This window comes from Protomyctophum bolini (genome assembly GCF_963924005.1).
Source record: "Protomyctophum bolini genome assembly, chromosome: 22".
NCBI lineage: Eukaryota > Metazoa > Chordata > Actinopteri > Myctophiformes > Myctophidae > Protomyctophum > Protomyctophum bolini.
Genome location: NC_137883.1, coordinates 32,908,709 through 32,923,708, shown reverse-complemented (window position 1 = coordinate 32,923,708; position 15,000 = coordinate 32,908,709). Strand labels below are relative to the sequence as shown.

General features: G+C 41.8%; 3 protein-coding genes and 1 long non-coding RNA gene across 5 annotated transcripts in view; 2 read left to right on the top strand and 2 right to left on the bottom strand.

The window, feature by feature from the left end:
- The window catches only part of mtx3 (metaxin 3), a 13,956-nt gene extending 5,900 nt beyond the window's left edge, over positions 1 to 8,056 (bottom strand). For both annotated transcript variants that reach the window (XM_080756124.1, XM_080756125.1), the window contains exons 1-5: positions 7,930 to 8,056; positions 3,171 to 3,243; positions 2,037 to 2,113; positions 1,503 to 1,595; positions 1 to 184 (exon numbers count right to left, since the gene is read on the bottom strand). The exon at positions 1 to 184 is cut by the window's left edge and continues 2 nt beyond it. In XM_080756124.1, the coding sequence (XP_080612250.1) occupies positions 1 to 184; positions 1,503 to 1,595; positions 2,037 to 2,113; positions 3,171 to 3,243; positions 7,930 to 8,010 (508 nt within the window). In that variant the 5' untranslated portion in view covers positions 8,011 to 8,056. The remainder of the gene's footprint in view (positions 185 to 1,502; positions 1,596 to 2,036; positions 2,114 to 3,170; positions 3,244 to 7,929) is intronic.
- Positions 4,131 to 4,745, top strand: LOC308310425 (gamma-aminobutyric acid receptor-associated protein-like; the record flags this gene model as incomplete). Its single annotated transcript, XM_080756768.1, has 1 exon — positions 4,131 to 4,745. One exon carries the CDS (start codon positions 4,131 to 4,133, stop codon positions 4,743 to 4,745), a length of 615 nt encoding a protein of 204 aa, XP_080612894.1.
- A 1,985-nt stretch (positions 8,057 to 10,041) lies between the features above and the next one.
- Positions 10,042 to 10,545, bottom strand: LOC308309487. Its single transcript, XR_013963413.1, has 3 exons — positions 10,515 to 10,545; positions 10,347 to 10,435; positions 10,042 to 10,152 (listed from the first exon to the last, which is right to left on the bottom strand). It is a non-coding gene; the product is annotated as an uncharacterized lncRNA (long non-coding RNA).
- A 1,813-nt stretch (positions 10,546 to 12,358) lies between these two features.
- Positions 12,359 to 15,000, top strand: part of thbs4a (thrombospondin 4a) — a 24,643-nt gene continuing 22,001 nt past the window's right edge. The window contains exon 1 of the mRNA XM_080755695.1: positions 12,359 to 12,787. Within this exon, the coding sequence (XP_080611821.1) occupies positions 12,688 to 12,787 (100 nt within the window). The 5' untranslated portion in view covers positions 12,359 to 12,687. The remainder of the gene's footprint in view (positions 12,788 to 15,000) is intronic.

The window sequence follows — 15,000 nt, the reverse complement described above, 5'->3', positions numbered from 1 at the left end:
TGCCCTCCACCTCGGTGATGGTGTGCAGAGGCCCCGCCCCTCCTCGGGTCAACAGGATGTGGGAGAGGGCGTGGTTGGCGTGGCGAGCGGGGACCAGGAAGTTGAGGGGGAAGGGCGAGCGAGAGGCGAACCAGGGCCGCGTCACGTTGGCGTAGTTCTCAGCGTCGACCCAGAAGGTGTGCAACTACAGGACGCACGCGCACACACACACACACACACACACACACACACACACACACACACACACACACACACACACACACACACACACACACACACACACACACACACACTCACACTCAGTTCACACACGCAATGGGTTAAAATATAAAGTTCATGTGGGCCCGAACACTCTGTTTTTGAGTGGTGCAACCACTCCAAGGAACAGCGATGTCCGTGTTCACCTATGTGTCCGCCTATGTGACAATGAGCACGAGTATGACTATGACTATGAGTACCAGTAGGGGCTCTGTTGTGCCAGAAACAGAGAGAGAGACAGTGCTGCACTGTTGCCTGCTAATGAGAGAGAAAGAGAGAGAGAGAGAGAGAGAGAGAGAGAGAGAGGAGGGGAGGGGGGGGAGGGGGAGAGGGGAGTTGCACCACTCAGTTCACACAGGTGTGGTGCAACCACTCCAAGGAACAGCGATGTCCGTGTACACCTATGTACCTATGTGGTCATGAGCACCAGTATATGACTATTAGTACCAGTAGGGGCGCTGTTTGCCAGAAACAGAGAGAGAGAGATAGTATTAGTGCTGCACTGTTGCATGCTAATGAGAGAGAGAGAGAGAGAGAGAGAGAGAGAGGGAGGGGGGAGGGCTGCAGCACTCAGTTCACACGGGTGTGATCTTTTTTCTTATAATACAGTTAAAAAGTCCCATATTTACCAGTCTGACCTCACAAGCCAGCCCTGTAGTTATACAAACAATCTTTTGTTGACCAAAATTTGTCAAGTCTATTCTTAAAAGTGTTGAACTGAATGAAGGCTGTATATGACAGCCTTTTAAAATGTTTGTATATATATATATATATATATATATATATATATATATATATATATATATATATATATATACACACACTACTGGCATTGTACACAGCTGTACTGCCACATAACTAAATACATCATGCCAGTATATTTCACGAACCTGAGCCAAATCAATTAACCCTCTAACACCCGCATTAATTTCTATAACCCCATAGCCCCCATTCAATTCCCATTCAATGCAATGCAATTCATTGAGGGCTTATGGTAGGGGAAACAGCCAATAAGAAGTCTTTGCACAAAAAAACACCGGGACCTCTTTGGTGGGGACGTAACAACTACAAAGAAAGATAAGAAAGCATTCTAGCATGGAATTCTCCTTTAACATAGGGTTTTTCAGAAAGCTTTTGTAGAATCTGGTGTCAGGTCTAAATGGGTTAACCCATTCTGGGGGGGGGGGGGGGGGGGGTCCCTGAAACAACATATTTTGAGATGGAGAGGGGGTGGAGCTTCTTACCAGGGCGGGGCGGAGCTTCTCCTCCAATAGGGCGATGTAAGCCAGGGTGTCGGCGCCCTGCCGCGACGATAGGTCAAAGTCTGCATTACACCCCTGAGGAGAGAACCAATCAGAAGACAGTACAACCAATCAAGACGACAGGAAATCTACAAGCTCACAACGCGTCGCAGTAGATCGGCTATTTTCAGCATGCAACCAAGTGTAAAATGACTTAAACTGGATCTCTGGTCCACTTCTAGTCCCTTCCTGACATTTTAGTCTAGTTTTTATTTGTTGACGAAATAGTCAATACATTTAGTCTTAGTTTTTAGTCGTCGTAGCTTCGTTTTCATGTTAGTTTCCATTTAGTTTTAGTCAGTGCAAAAAGGTAGTCGACGGACGTTTTTCGTCTTAGTTTTAGTCGACGAAAACAACACTGGTCAGGGTTCCCTCACCTCCTTACCTGCTTCCTCATGAGGATGTGTTTGGGTTCCGTCCAGTGTTGTTGGTTGTGACTAAATCTACAGTTGATTTAGTCGACTAAAACCTCCTCACCTGCTTCCTCATGACGTTGAGGATGTGTTTGGGTTCCGTCACCTCCTCGTCTCCACAGAGCAGCTCCGGAACGGACGCTACGAGAAACACAACAAACACTCTGTGAACCGAGAACCGGGGACCCTGGTGGTCCCCGGACCACATGGGGACCACCTGGAACCCCCTCAAGGACCCCATGTGGTCCGGGGACCACCAGGAACCCCCTCAAGGACCCCTGGTGGTCCCTGGACCACCTTGAACCCCCTCAAGGACCCCTGGTGGTCCCTGGACCACCTGGAACCCCCTCAAGGACCCCTGGTGGTCCCTGAACCACCTGGAACCCCCTCAAGGACCCCATGTGGTCCATGTTTTAAAAAAAAAAATACTTATTTTTACTTCCATTTTTATGAATGATACAAAATGACTTGTCTCGTGAGGATCAGGATAATATTGTCCTCCGTGTCCATTTATGAATGTCTAGCACACTTTGAGATCTGTGATTTATGAATTTCTAGCACACTTTGAGATCTGTGATTTATGAGTGTCTAGCACACTTTGAGATCTAAATCAAATCAAATCAAGTTTATTTATATAGCACATTTAAAAACAACTCTCATTGTACCAAAGTGCTTCACAAATACAATACACAATACAATACAATATAATACAGTGTAGAAGACGTCAATAATAAAACAGAAAAATAGAACAGAACAGTCTAAAAGAGAAGGTGCAGGATCATGTCGGTGGTGGAAAAGCTTGTGAATATAAAAATGTTTTAAGTTGTGATTTAAAAGACTCAACGGAGGGCGCAGACCTAACCGCAAGGGGAATTCTGTTCCACTGAGTGGGGGCTGAGACGGCAAAGGCGCGGTGATTTATGAGTGTCTAGCACACTTTGATATCTGTGATTTATGAGTGTTTATAGCACACTTTGAGATCTGTGTCAAATGTGATATTAATATTTTGTATTATTACAAAAAATGAAATCACACTTGCACAGTGGCACGCATTTGTAAAATATGGCAAGCATTTTAAACAACATACAATTTGAAATGCACACGCGCACGCATGCACACGCGCACACACACACACACACACACACACACACACACACACACACACACACACACACACACACACACACACACACGTTACCTGTTCTCCAGGTACGCCATGTCCAGTCAATAGGAGAAACTGTGATATTTGCCCCCGAGAACTTGGCGTAGGCCTGAAACACAGAGACCAGGCAGTGAAAGGGTTAACCCATTTAGGCCTGAAACACAGAGACCAGGCAGTGATAGGGTTAATGTCAACAGAGTTCACACCCACACCACCAGAGAGAGTTCAAACAAACCTTGTGCCACCCAGATTCGGCCAAAAAAAAGGGGTTCAATTCATTTAGCTCCTAAACGCCACTAAAATGTGCCGTTCCAACGGCCACTAAGACGTGTGAATCCCTAGACTCCTTCAGAACTGCTTTTTACAGAGCAATAGAGGGGAAAAAGCATAAAGGCATAAAACAACATTAAAATGATACCATAAAATACGGCCATACAGTGAGGGCATGAATAACAACAAGCTCAACTAATATCTCCATATATGGAGATCTCTGTATCTGTCACTATCCCCCTTTACGCTCATATATGGACATCCTGATGTCATCAGTTTATGCCCATATTTGGGCATGCCCCCATTTTGTGACCATAAATGGAGCGGCCTGGGAGGCTTTGGTCACGGCTGACATCACACTGACATCACGCTGACATCACGCTGACACCGTGATGATGTCATCGCCGGGGCATAAAAGCAGGAGGGAGCTGAACTTTCCGTCAGAGCTTATCGATAACGTATCCAGAGCCAACAAGCCTCTCTCTCTCTCTCTCTCTACCAACGTATCCTCTCTCTACCAACGTATCCAGAGCTAACACAACTCTCTCTCTCTACCAACGTATCCAGAGCTAACACAACTCTCTCTCTCTACCAACGTATCCAGAGCTAACACAACTCTCTCTCTCTACCAACGTATCCAGAGCTAACACTAACTCGCCTCTCTCTCTACCAACGTATCCAGAGCTAACACTAACTCGCCTCTCTCTCTCTCTACCAACAAACCAAATGGACTTCCAATACAAGCATCAGTTCCCGTTGGAGCAGCGGCGCTCGGAGGGCGAGCGCGTGCGGCGGCGCTACCCCGACAAGGTCCCGGTGATCGTGGAGCGAGCGCCCGGCGCCCGCGGAGCCTCGGCCCCGCCCCCCCTGGAACGCAACAAGTTCCTGGTGCCGTCGGACACGACGGCGGGACAGTTCCACCTCCTGATCCGCAGCAAGGTGGCGCTGCGGGCCGAGGACACCCTCTTCCTATTGGTCAACGGCGAGGTCATCCCGACGGCCTCCTGCAGCATGGGGGCGCTGTACCAGGAGCACCACGACGATGACTACTTCCTGTACGTGTGCTACAGCGAGGAGAGCGTCTACGGTGGTGTCAGAACCACAGGCCACGAAACGGCCACTGAAACCTACGGAACGGCCACTGAAACCTACGGAACGGCCACTGAAACCTACGGAACGGCCACTGAAACCTACGAAAGGGCCACTGAAACCTACGAAAGGGCCACTGAAACCTACGAAAGGGCCACTGAAACCTACGGAACGGCCACTGAAACCTACGAAAGGGCCACTGAAACCTACGGAACGGCCACTGAAACCTACGGAACGGCCACTGAAACCTAAATACTTCACTAAGATTTCAACAAACCACATTAAATCCAGATTTGGCTCAAACAAGGGACTAAATGAATTTCTCCATTTCCCTATGCCACTAAAAATGTGGAACGCCCTACCAACAGCCATTAAGACATGTGAATCCCTAGACCTAGACTGAGTAGACTCCTTCAAAACCGCTCTCAAAGAGCACATACAGGCTTCCCTAAAAAGGTTAAGTCCCCAATGCTATTTTTTCTATACTGTACATGTTTCCCCTGTTTTTATAACCGTGTATGATGATTTCCTTTTGGGTTTTTTTGCATATTAGTGTATACCGGTATTTCTTTGCATGCCTTTAACCCATTCTGACCTGAGATCAGATTCATACGAGGTTTCCACTGGACACACACTGGTCTGATTATAACCCATTCTGACCTGAGATCAGATTCTAAAAAATGTCAGTCGCTCTTCGATTTTTTCAAAAATAGCAGACCTACAAGCTCGTAGCGCGCCACTCGGTGGCGCGCTATGAGCTTGTAGATCTGCTATTTTTCAATAGCTAAAGCACGACATGATGCCAACACCAAAACGGGTTCCCGTTCAGAATGGGTTAAATGTTCTGAATGATGAATTGAAAATGGAGGACCGTGCGTGATGTAAACAAGTCTTTTGCTGGTTGCATCCTCTTATCGGTTTCTGTGTTTCCCTTTACTTTCATTGAACTGTACCTATACAAACTGTTAATAAAAATGTCCAATCAATCAATCAATCACTCACTCAACACAAACCCAGTCATCTCAGGACAAATGCACCAGAATGTAATCTAGAACAGTGGCTCCCAAACCTTTTCATGTCAAGGACCCCCAAAATTATACTCATTAGCCCACAGACCCTCATTTGAAAATATATGCAGACTCCCATATATAAGAAAAGACCCCTTATAAGAGAAGATTCTTATGGCTCTAGCAGAGATTTTCAACCCATTTAATTTCAAAAGCTAAATTATAATAATATGTTTAAAACACAAAAAAAGGGGTTCCCGCCAAAAATGGGTTAAGCATTATGTTACACTTTAGCTGTTGAAAAATAGCAGATCTACAAGCTCGTAGCTTGAACTTGTGGATCTGCTATTTTTTTTTTAATCTAAAAAATGTGGCGCAAATCTTTGAATTATATATTATTTCAGAGTGAACGTTTTTTTTAACGCAAATCTTAGCTTCTTTGAGGGGGGGGGGGGGTCCCTGGAACAACATATTTTGAGATGGGGGTCAATTACATATAATTCTGGGGGTCCTTGACGTGAAATAGTTAACCCATTTGGGGCGGGAACCCCTTTTGGTGTTTTAACTATTGAAAAATAGCAGATCTACAAGTTCATAGCGCGGCACGAGTGCCGCGCTATGAACTTGTAGATCTGTTATTTTTGAAAAATCGTGAAAATGTGACTCAAATCTTTGAATATATATTATTACAGTGAACATTTTAACTCAAATCTTTGGGGAGGGGGGGGGGGGGGGTGCCTGGAACAACATATTTTCAGATGGGGGGGGGCGGAGGCATATTACATATCATTTTTGGGGTTCTTGACATGAAATATTGAGAACCACCGAGGCAGAAACATGAGGGTTTTCAGAAAACTGTCAGGATTTTGAAGACATTTTTTTAAATCAGGCCTAAATGGGTTAAGAGAACCACTGATATAGAAACATTTTATTTTCCTGAAAACTGTCATGATGGGTTGAATCAAACTTCAATGGTGTTACACTGTACAGTAACAACAGTATAAGTGTCAACATAAGCTGGTATTTTAAGGACCATATACTGGTGTTATTGCATGTTATGAATTATGATCACTGGATATACTTTGCATGCTGGTGGCCAGTGTTGTTTTCGTCGACTAAAACTATGGGGGAAAAAAAAAAAAAAACTGTAGATTTAGTCGACTAAAATCGTATGATATTTAGTCTACTAAAACTATACTAAAGACTAAAACATTCCAGGTGACTAAAATGTGACTTAACAAACTAAATGAAAACTGTTCAAGAGACTACGACTAAAACTAAAAATCAAAATGTGCCGCCAAAAAGAACACTGATGCTGGTCAATAAAACTGGATTCATTGTTTACAGTATATACAGTTATGACTTCTAGAGCTAAACATGGAAAAACAACACTATATTTTCCACATAACCAAATGGACCCTCATGGGTGACGGTCTGTAACTCAGAGAGTACAAATGGTCCAAACAGGTCCATTTGTTCGCTCTCAGAGTTAAATTAACATTGATTTGACTAAATAAATTGGGTGTCCCAGAGACAGAAATTTCCTTTAAATGGGGGGTCCGTAGACTTAATGCAGGTCAAACTGGGGGTCCTTGAAATTAAACGGGTTGAGAATCAACTGCTTAGAGCCGTAAAAATCTTCTCTTATTGGGGGTCCCTGGCATATCTTTTCAAATGGGGGTCCACGGGATAATCTATGTCAATTTGGGGGTCCTTGACATGAAAAGGTTTGGGAACCACTGATTTAGATTACATTTTAAAAGGTGAAATTATACTGGACTGGATTCAGGTTTATTTATCACAGCCTCGGATCAAAGACTATCGCAGGATTTATTTTGATGACTTTTGCTTTCCTAACTATGAAAAGCAAAAGTCACACTTGATCAAGTCTTAAATGATCCAAGGCTGTAAGAATTGTTTACAAAGCATGAAATGGCAAATGACTGCATTTCAGTTCCAATGCCAAAAAAAACCACACACACAATTAAATCATTATACTTTACAATCAATATATACATTTACATGACTACAATAACGTTTATTGTCATAAAACCGCGAACTAAATATTTCAGGATTCGTGACAATTAAACAACCCTTTACTGAGAAATCACAATTTATGTAAAATTAAATTAAATATGTATTTTCTTGTATCAACATCAATGCATCTAATAAAACGGGGACGCTATCATAGCAGCTTTTAGCCCAGATATTAAAATAAACAGCTATTATAGCCTATACATTATAAACCTGAATGAAATAATACTCCCAACAAAAAAACGAAGGTTAGCCTATTCTTTTTTTTGTAAATAACGTCGTTTCAAAGGCAGACTGTGCACGGTCCGTGCGTGCACGGCCACGGCGCGTGCGTCCACACCCATGCAGACGGTGAGTATTTATTAGTATGTTGTTAGTATTCATCATGTATTTACCAGGACGATCAGGCTCTCGGGGTGAACGGAGGGCAGACTCCAGTCCGCTCCCCAACATCTCAGCTCCATGGGCAGCGCCATGTTGGATCCTCTGTGGTGGACTGGAGGAGGAGGCGTGGCTTAGTGCAGGGGTAGCAAATCTCAGGAACGGGTGCCGGGGAGGGTGGTCTGATTGATTAAAATATGTATTAACAGTTTGCAGAATTACAGTACATTTACAGCACAAACTCAATACAAAGACGTACTGTTAGCTGTGAGCGGACGACCCAATTAAGCATTACACTTGTTTACAAGAGGGTCCACCATGTTCAATTCAACAAAACATTTAGAGACGTTACGTATACAAATATACACTTCTATATATAAAGAACAGAACAGGAATTCATCATAAAGGAGGCAAAAAGGGAAAATAAACATATACAGTGAGGGGATGGTCACTGGTCATACTGGCATGATAATAGTGTGTGAGAGAGATCTTATCATTTAATAACTTTTTCAAAAAGGTTTAGTCTGTGAAATGAAGTCTCTTCATCAGGGTAAATTACACCCTGCACATAATTCTACATTCACTCACAAACTCTGGTCTCTGAGTCTGTGTGAAAGAAAATAGGCTAGATAAAAAGGTTATATGTACAGCTATGGACAATCAAAATCAGATTTATGTGGTGACTTAATTAAACTTTATGGAACTTCAACCAATTTGCACAGCTTCTTGCTCCGCTCCTTTTACAGTTCTACATAAAAGTTCAGGTTTCACATATAAAGGTCTCTCCTCAGAGTCACAGATATCATGTTACAATCCTCCTCGGGACGATAGAAGTAACATTATCTTCACTATTGTTACATTAAATACATTTGAATCACATCGGTGGACATTAATTGTCTCATAATAGAGTTATAATGTAATCGGGGTGCAGTACACCTACCAACCGATAGGGAGCAGTGGAAGCAGGAAAAACTAGAGTCCACCGATTTCCCTTTGGAAAATGGGTTGTCATTGTAGAACTCGACTCACTGGTAATTCTGCATTTTTTTGTTTGTTTGTTTTGTGAACGACCAAAGAGCACACCCAGTATGTATCACAAGGCTATTCCACCAGTCAGGTGTACTTATATCTACATCTCATAAGCGGCCATGAACTAAACACTACAGATATCACAATTTGACTTTGGCAGCAGCAAGAAACGACTGATATGCAAAGCTCTTCAGCCATGCTTCTCTCTATACAAACACTCATAATGTCCACATGGAAATCTTAGCAGTCAGGATGGGGTGGTTCACACAGGAGACCAGGTTCAGTGTTCTAGCAGCATCTACAGTCATCTCCATCTACATCTAGAAAGAAAGAAAGACATCAGAAGCTGACCATATCACTCACAGTAATAGAAACATTTTAAAAGGATCTCTGGCTAATAAGACAAATACTCCTTAACATTATACTTGCCATCTATAACTAAAATTGTAAAATATAAACCAGTTAAATATTTTATTTCTTTCATATAATCTTTTACTACATAGGAACGGTTCCCGTCGCAGGTATATGATGTCTGGTGTGGTCCAGCGCTATGGAATGCACTTATGCTAATAAAAAGTACTTAAAATATTGCTTTGATGCTTATATCAATTAAGCTGTTTTTGTATTAGCAAACACACGGACAGGCCTCTTTCATACTGGAGTAATTCATCCGCTTCATTTACAGACATCAGTAAAACGTGACGTGACGTCCGTATTTAGAATACAACAGCAGCGCTTATTTTCCAGATCCAAACTTAGCGTTGCACAAAGCTTGCTTAATAGCGACATCAATTCATTCCAATCCACATTAAATGTCGCGCTCTGCACGTTCATTCATCCGTATGGTATAGCTCATTTCATTAGCTTCAATAGCGTGACACATCCATTATGGTTAGATCCTTCCAATCGATCCAATTTCAATACTTGTGTCCGTATCAGAGTAAAGATTTCAACTTGAATGTAGGGCCAATATGCCTTTCTTTCTTTTATCACCAGAGATATACGGTTTAACAACGTGCTCACACTTTGGGACTTGGGCGTCTTGTTGTTTACTCACTTGTAGTTGTTTGTCGATGGTGATTGATGATGACTGCAACAGGTTGATATTATGGTAGGAGTTTGTGTTGTGTGTGTAGCGAACCAGGCTGGACAAAGAGGTTGAAGGCCGACTGATGATGTGAAGTTTCTTTAATGGATCAACGTGAAAACTAAAAACAAGACACAAACATATAATCAATACAGGCAGACATATCCAATAATGTGAGGCATTCATATAAACAAATAAGTTTACAAATAACCAATAAAAGTTTCATATCAAACCATAATACCATATAAACAAACCAATAAAACAAGATCTCACAACAATATGACACAAACAAATAACCATAAAAATGACATTCACCTTGTTCCCTCTCCAGCTAGGTGATAACTTGTTAACGGGTGTCCCAATACCATGATGTCACTCAACCATGTAATTCTCCAGGAAAGTCACTAAAACCAATAAATCATATAATTAAAATCCAGCAGTTCCATTTCCATTCCATTTGTTATTTTGTTGGTCTGCACTCACTTGATCTGTTTGGTGTTCCATTTCATCCTGTTGGTTTAGGCTTGGCTTTCAAAGATCATGGTGGAGCACATGAGGAACAAACATTAAACCAAAAGTTCAAACATAACTCATAAATCAAATGCTTTCAAAATAAACAAACAGTTAACCAGTTGATCCAAGTTACAGTTAATGACACCAAGCCTATATGACTCACCGAAGACGAAGAGTATTCCAAGATTGTCACAGTGAATCTGCTACTTCTGCCATGCTGCTGCCAAACAACTCGGCCATCTTGTATAGGTGGAAGTGGGAGTGGGGAGTGTAGGACCTGATGTCACTTTTATACTGCCTTGATTGACAGTTGACATGGGTTGCCATTCGTGGGTTGCCATGTTGGCTGGGTTACACCTGACTGATGCATGCTGGGCTTTCTTTATCAGACAGTATGACTCTGGTGAGTGAGCAAGCTTCCTGTTTGCCCACATAGCCTTTCAAAATAAGAGCGGGAGGCGGTGCTGCGGGGGAGCCCCCATGAGGATCATCAGAACTCTTTGGCTCTGCTGCAAACTGTTAAGAAATCAAACTAAATACATAAAAGACAGGGACATAGATGTAAAGATCGAGGATATGCACAAAGTTAATGGCAAATCGAGTGGCAAAGTGAGTTTAACTGACATTGTTTAATGCAATCAGATGTGGATGTATACTGGGCTGTCAATCAGATAGGACTTTAATGTGTGGATGTATGGAGCTATGGGCTGTCAATCAGATAGGACTTTACTGTGTGGATGTATGGGCTGTCAATCAAATAGGACTTTAATGTTTGGATGTATGGGCTGTCAATCAGATAGGACTTTACTGTGTGGATGTATGGGCTGTCAATCAAATAGGACTTTAATGTTTGGATGTATGGGCTGTCAATCAGATAGGACTTTACTGTGTGGATGTATGGGCTGTCACGCGTATAGTCGCATACCACATACTATATAAACATGCTCTATCAGAATAAGAAAGAAAAGACAGACAGACATGTGTAAATGTAATTGTGGTCAGAGTGACTGAGGCACACACACACACACACACACACACGCACACACACACGCACACACGCACACACGCACACACACGCGCACACACACAGAGTGAGACAGACAGATTCCAGACAGAACATGTGAACATTTCCAATAAAGTGCTCCAGTTTTGGGACATTCCTGCTGAGAGACGTCGTAGGTTGGCCAGACGCTCAGTCCTGGTTCTGGTTCTGCTCTGGAAGACCGGCGGCTCCAACCAACGAGACCGGCCTGCAAATGGAACGCATTAAAAACTAAAGATAGAGGAAATTATTAAGACCTTTCTTGAGCCTCTCTAGGAAATGTGTGGAAAATGTTCTGAGGGGCGCTATAGTCCCTCCTATGTCCAGCTTTTGGTGTGTTTGTGTGTGTGTGTGTGTGTGTGTGTGTGTGTGTGTGTGTGTGTGTGTGTGCGTGCGTGTGCACGCCACTGTCCTGCCCCTGTAATGTCTGTGCACGCCACTGTCGTATAGGTAATGCATGGTGGTCCCTGACTCTGACTGACCATGCAAATGTATAGGAAAGTGACGATTTGTATTTCATTCAGACTCGGGTCCAGTGTCTATTACATTTAAATGCATCCACATTACAGTTCCTCTCCTCTCCTCTCCTCTCCTCTCCTCTCCTCTCCTCTCCTCTCCCCTCCCCTCCCCTCCTCTCCTCTCCTCTCCTCTCCCCTCCTCTCCTCTCCTCTCCTCCCCTCTCCTCACTAGTAGTGTCACCATAACATCGCCCCTTTTCTCCTCTCCACAAACCACACCCTCTTTTCCTTCTGTTTTTTCTTCTAAATTTTCTTTTTTTTTTATAAGCCATGGAGGAGCATACTGGACCCTGACGGCTTCTTCTCACCTCTCATTTGGAGGTTTCACCCTCACCAGAACACCACAGTGTGTAAGGGCGCGCACACACTAATCCACACAGGTGTTTGAAAGGACTGAAAGGCCAGCTTTGTCTCAGTATAGCCTATACCAGTTGGGTGTGAGGTGAAGGAGTGTGTTGGAGGATCTCGGTACCAGTTGGGTCTGAGGTGAAGGAGGGTGTTGGATCAGTACAAGGTTGGGTCGGAGGTGAAGGAGTGTGTTGGAGGATCTCGGTACCAGTTGGGTCCGAGAGGCTATACCAGGATGGACGCTCCACCACAGAGGACCACGCACCAGATGCTGCTCATCTCTGCCGCTCTGCTGCAGCTGACGGCGGTGAGCCTGGTGACGGCGCAGGGCCTGGGTGAGCATACAGAACTCTCTTAGAACAGGGCCTGGGTGAGCAGGCAGTCAGGCACACTCTTCACATACTAGAGCATGTCTGACATAAGTGTCAGAGCGGAAATCAACATGTACATATGAAATAAATGCTTAAACATGTCGCTATAGGTGTAATGTTAGTGTCCACAGAAGACATGTAAATATGAAATAACTGCTTAAACATGTAGCTATAGGTGTAATGTTAGAGACCACAGAAGACATGTACATATGAAATAAATGCTTAAACATGTAGCTATAGGTGTAATGTTAGAGACCACAGAAGACATGTACATATGAAATAAATGCTTAAACATGTAGCTAGGTGTAATGTTAGGGTCCACAGAAGACATGTAAATATGAAATAAATGCTTAAACATGTAGCTAGGTGTAATGTTAGGGTCCACAGAAGACATGTAAATATGAAATAAATGCTTAAACATGTAGCTAGGTGTAATGTTATACCACAGAAGGCATGTAAATATGAAATAAATACTTAATCATGTAGCTAGGTGTAATGTTAGAGACCACAGAAGACATGTAAATATGAAATAACTGCTTAAACATGTAGCTAGGTGTAATGTTAGGGTCCACAGAAGACATGTAAATATGAAATAAATGCTTAAACATGTAGCTAGGTGTAATGTTATACCACAGAAGGCATGTAAATATGAAATAAATACTTAATCATGTAGCTAGGTGTAATGTTAGAGACCACAGAAGACATGTAAATATGAAATAAATGCTTAAACATGTAGTTAGGTTTAATGTTAGTCCACAGAAGACATGTAAATATGAAATAAATGCTTAAACATGTAGCTAGGTGTAATGTTAGAGTCCACAGAAGACATGTAAATATGAAATAAATACTTAATCATGTAGCTAGGTGTAATGTTAGAGACCACAGAAGACATGTACATATGAAATAAATGCTTAAACATGTAGCTATAGGTGTAATGTTAGAGACCACAGAAGACATGTAAATATGAAATAAATACTTAAACATGTAGCTATAGGTGTAATGTTAGTCCACAGAAGACATGTACATATGAAATAAATGCTTAAACATGTAGCTAGGTGTAATGTTAGAGACCACAGAAGACATGTAAATATGAAATAACTGCTTAAACATGTAGCTAGGTGTAATGTTAGGGTCCACAGAAGACATGTAAATATGAAATAAATGCTTAAACATGTAGCTAGGTGTAATGTTATACCACAGAAGGCATGTAAATATGAAATAAATACTTAATCATGTAGCTAGGTGTAATGTTAGAGACCACAGAAGACATGTAAATATGAAATAAATGCTTAAACATGTAGCTATAGGTGTAATGTTAGAGACCACAGAAGACATGTACATATGAAATAAATGCTTAAACATGTAGCTATAGGTGTAATGTTAGAGACCACAGAAGACATGTACATATGAAATAAATGCTTAAACATGTAGCTAGGTGTAATGTTAGGGTCCACAGAAGACATGTAAATATGAAATAAATGCTTAAACATGTAGCTAGGTGTAATGTTAGGGTCCACAGAAGACATGTAAATATGAAATAAATGCTTAAACATGTAGCTAGGTGTAATGTTATACCACAGAAGGCATGTAAATATGAAATAAATACTTAATCATGTAGCTAGGTGTAATGTTAGAGACCACAGAAGACATGTAAATATGAAATAACTGCTTAAACATGTAGCTAGGTGTAATGTTAGGGTCCACAGAAGACATGTAAATATGAAATAAATGCTTAAACATGTAGCTAGGTGTAATGTTATACCACAGAAGGCATGTAAATATGAAATAAATACTTAATCATGTAGCTAGGTGTAATGTTAGAGACCACAGAAGACATGTAAATATGAAATAAATGCTTAAACATGTAGTTAGGTTTAATGTTAGTCCACAGAAGACATGTAAATATGAAATAAATGCTTAAACATGTAGCTAGGTGTAATGTTAGAGTCCACAGAAGACATGTAAATATGAAATAAATACTTAATCATGTAGCTAGGTGTAATGTTAGAGACCACAGAAGACATGTACATATGAAATAAATGCTTAAACATGTAGCTATAGGTGTAATGTTAGAGACCACAGAAGACATGTAAATATGAAATAAATACTTAAACATGTAGCTATAGGTGTAATGTTAGTCCACAGAAGACATGTACATATGAAATAAATGCTTAAAC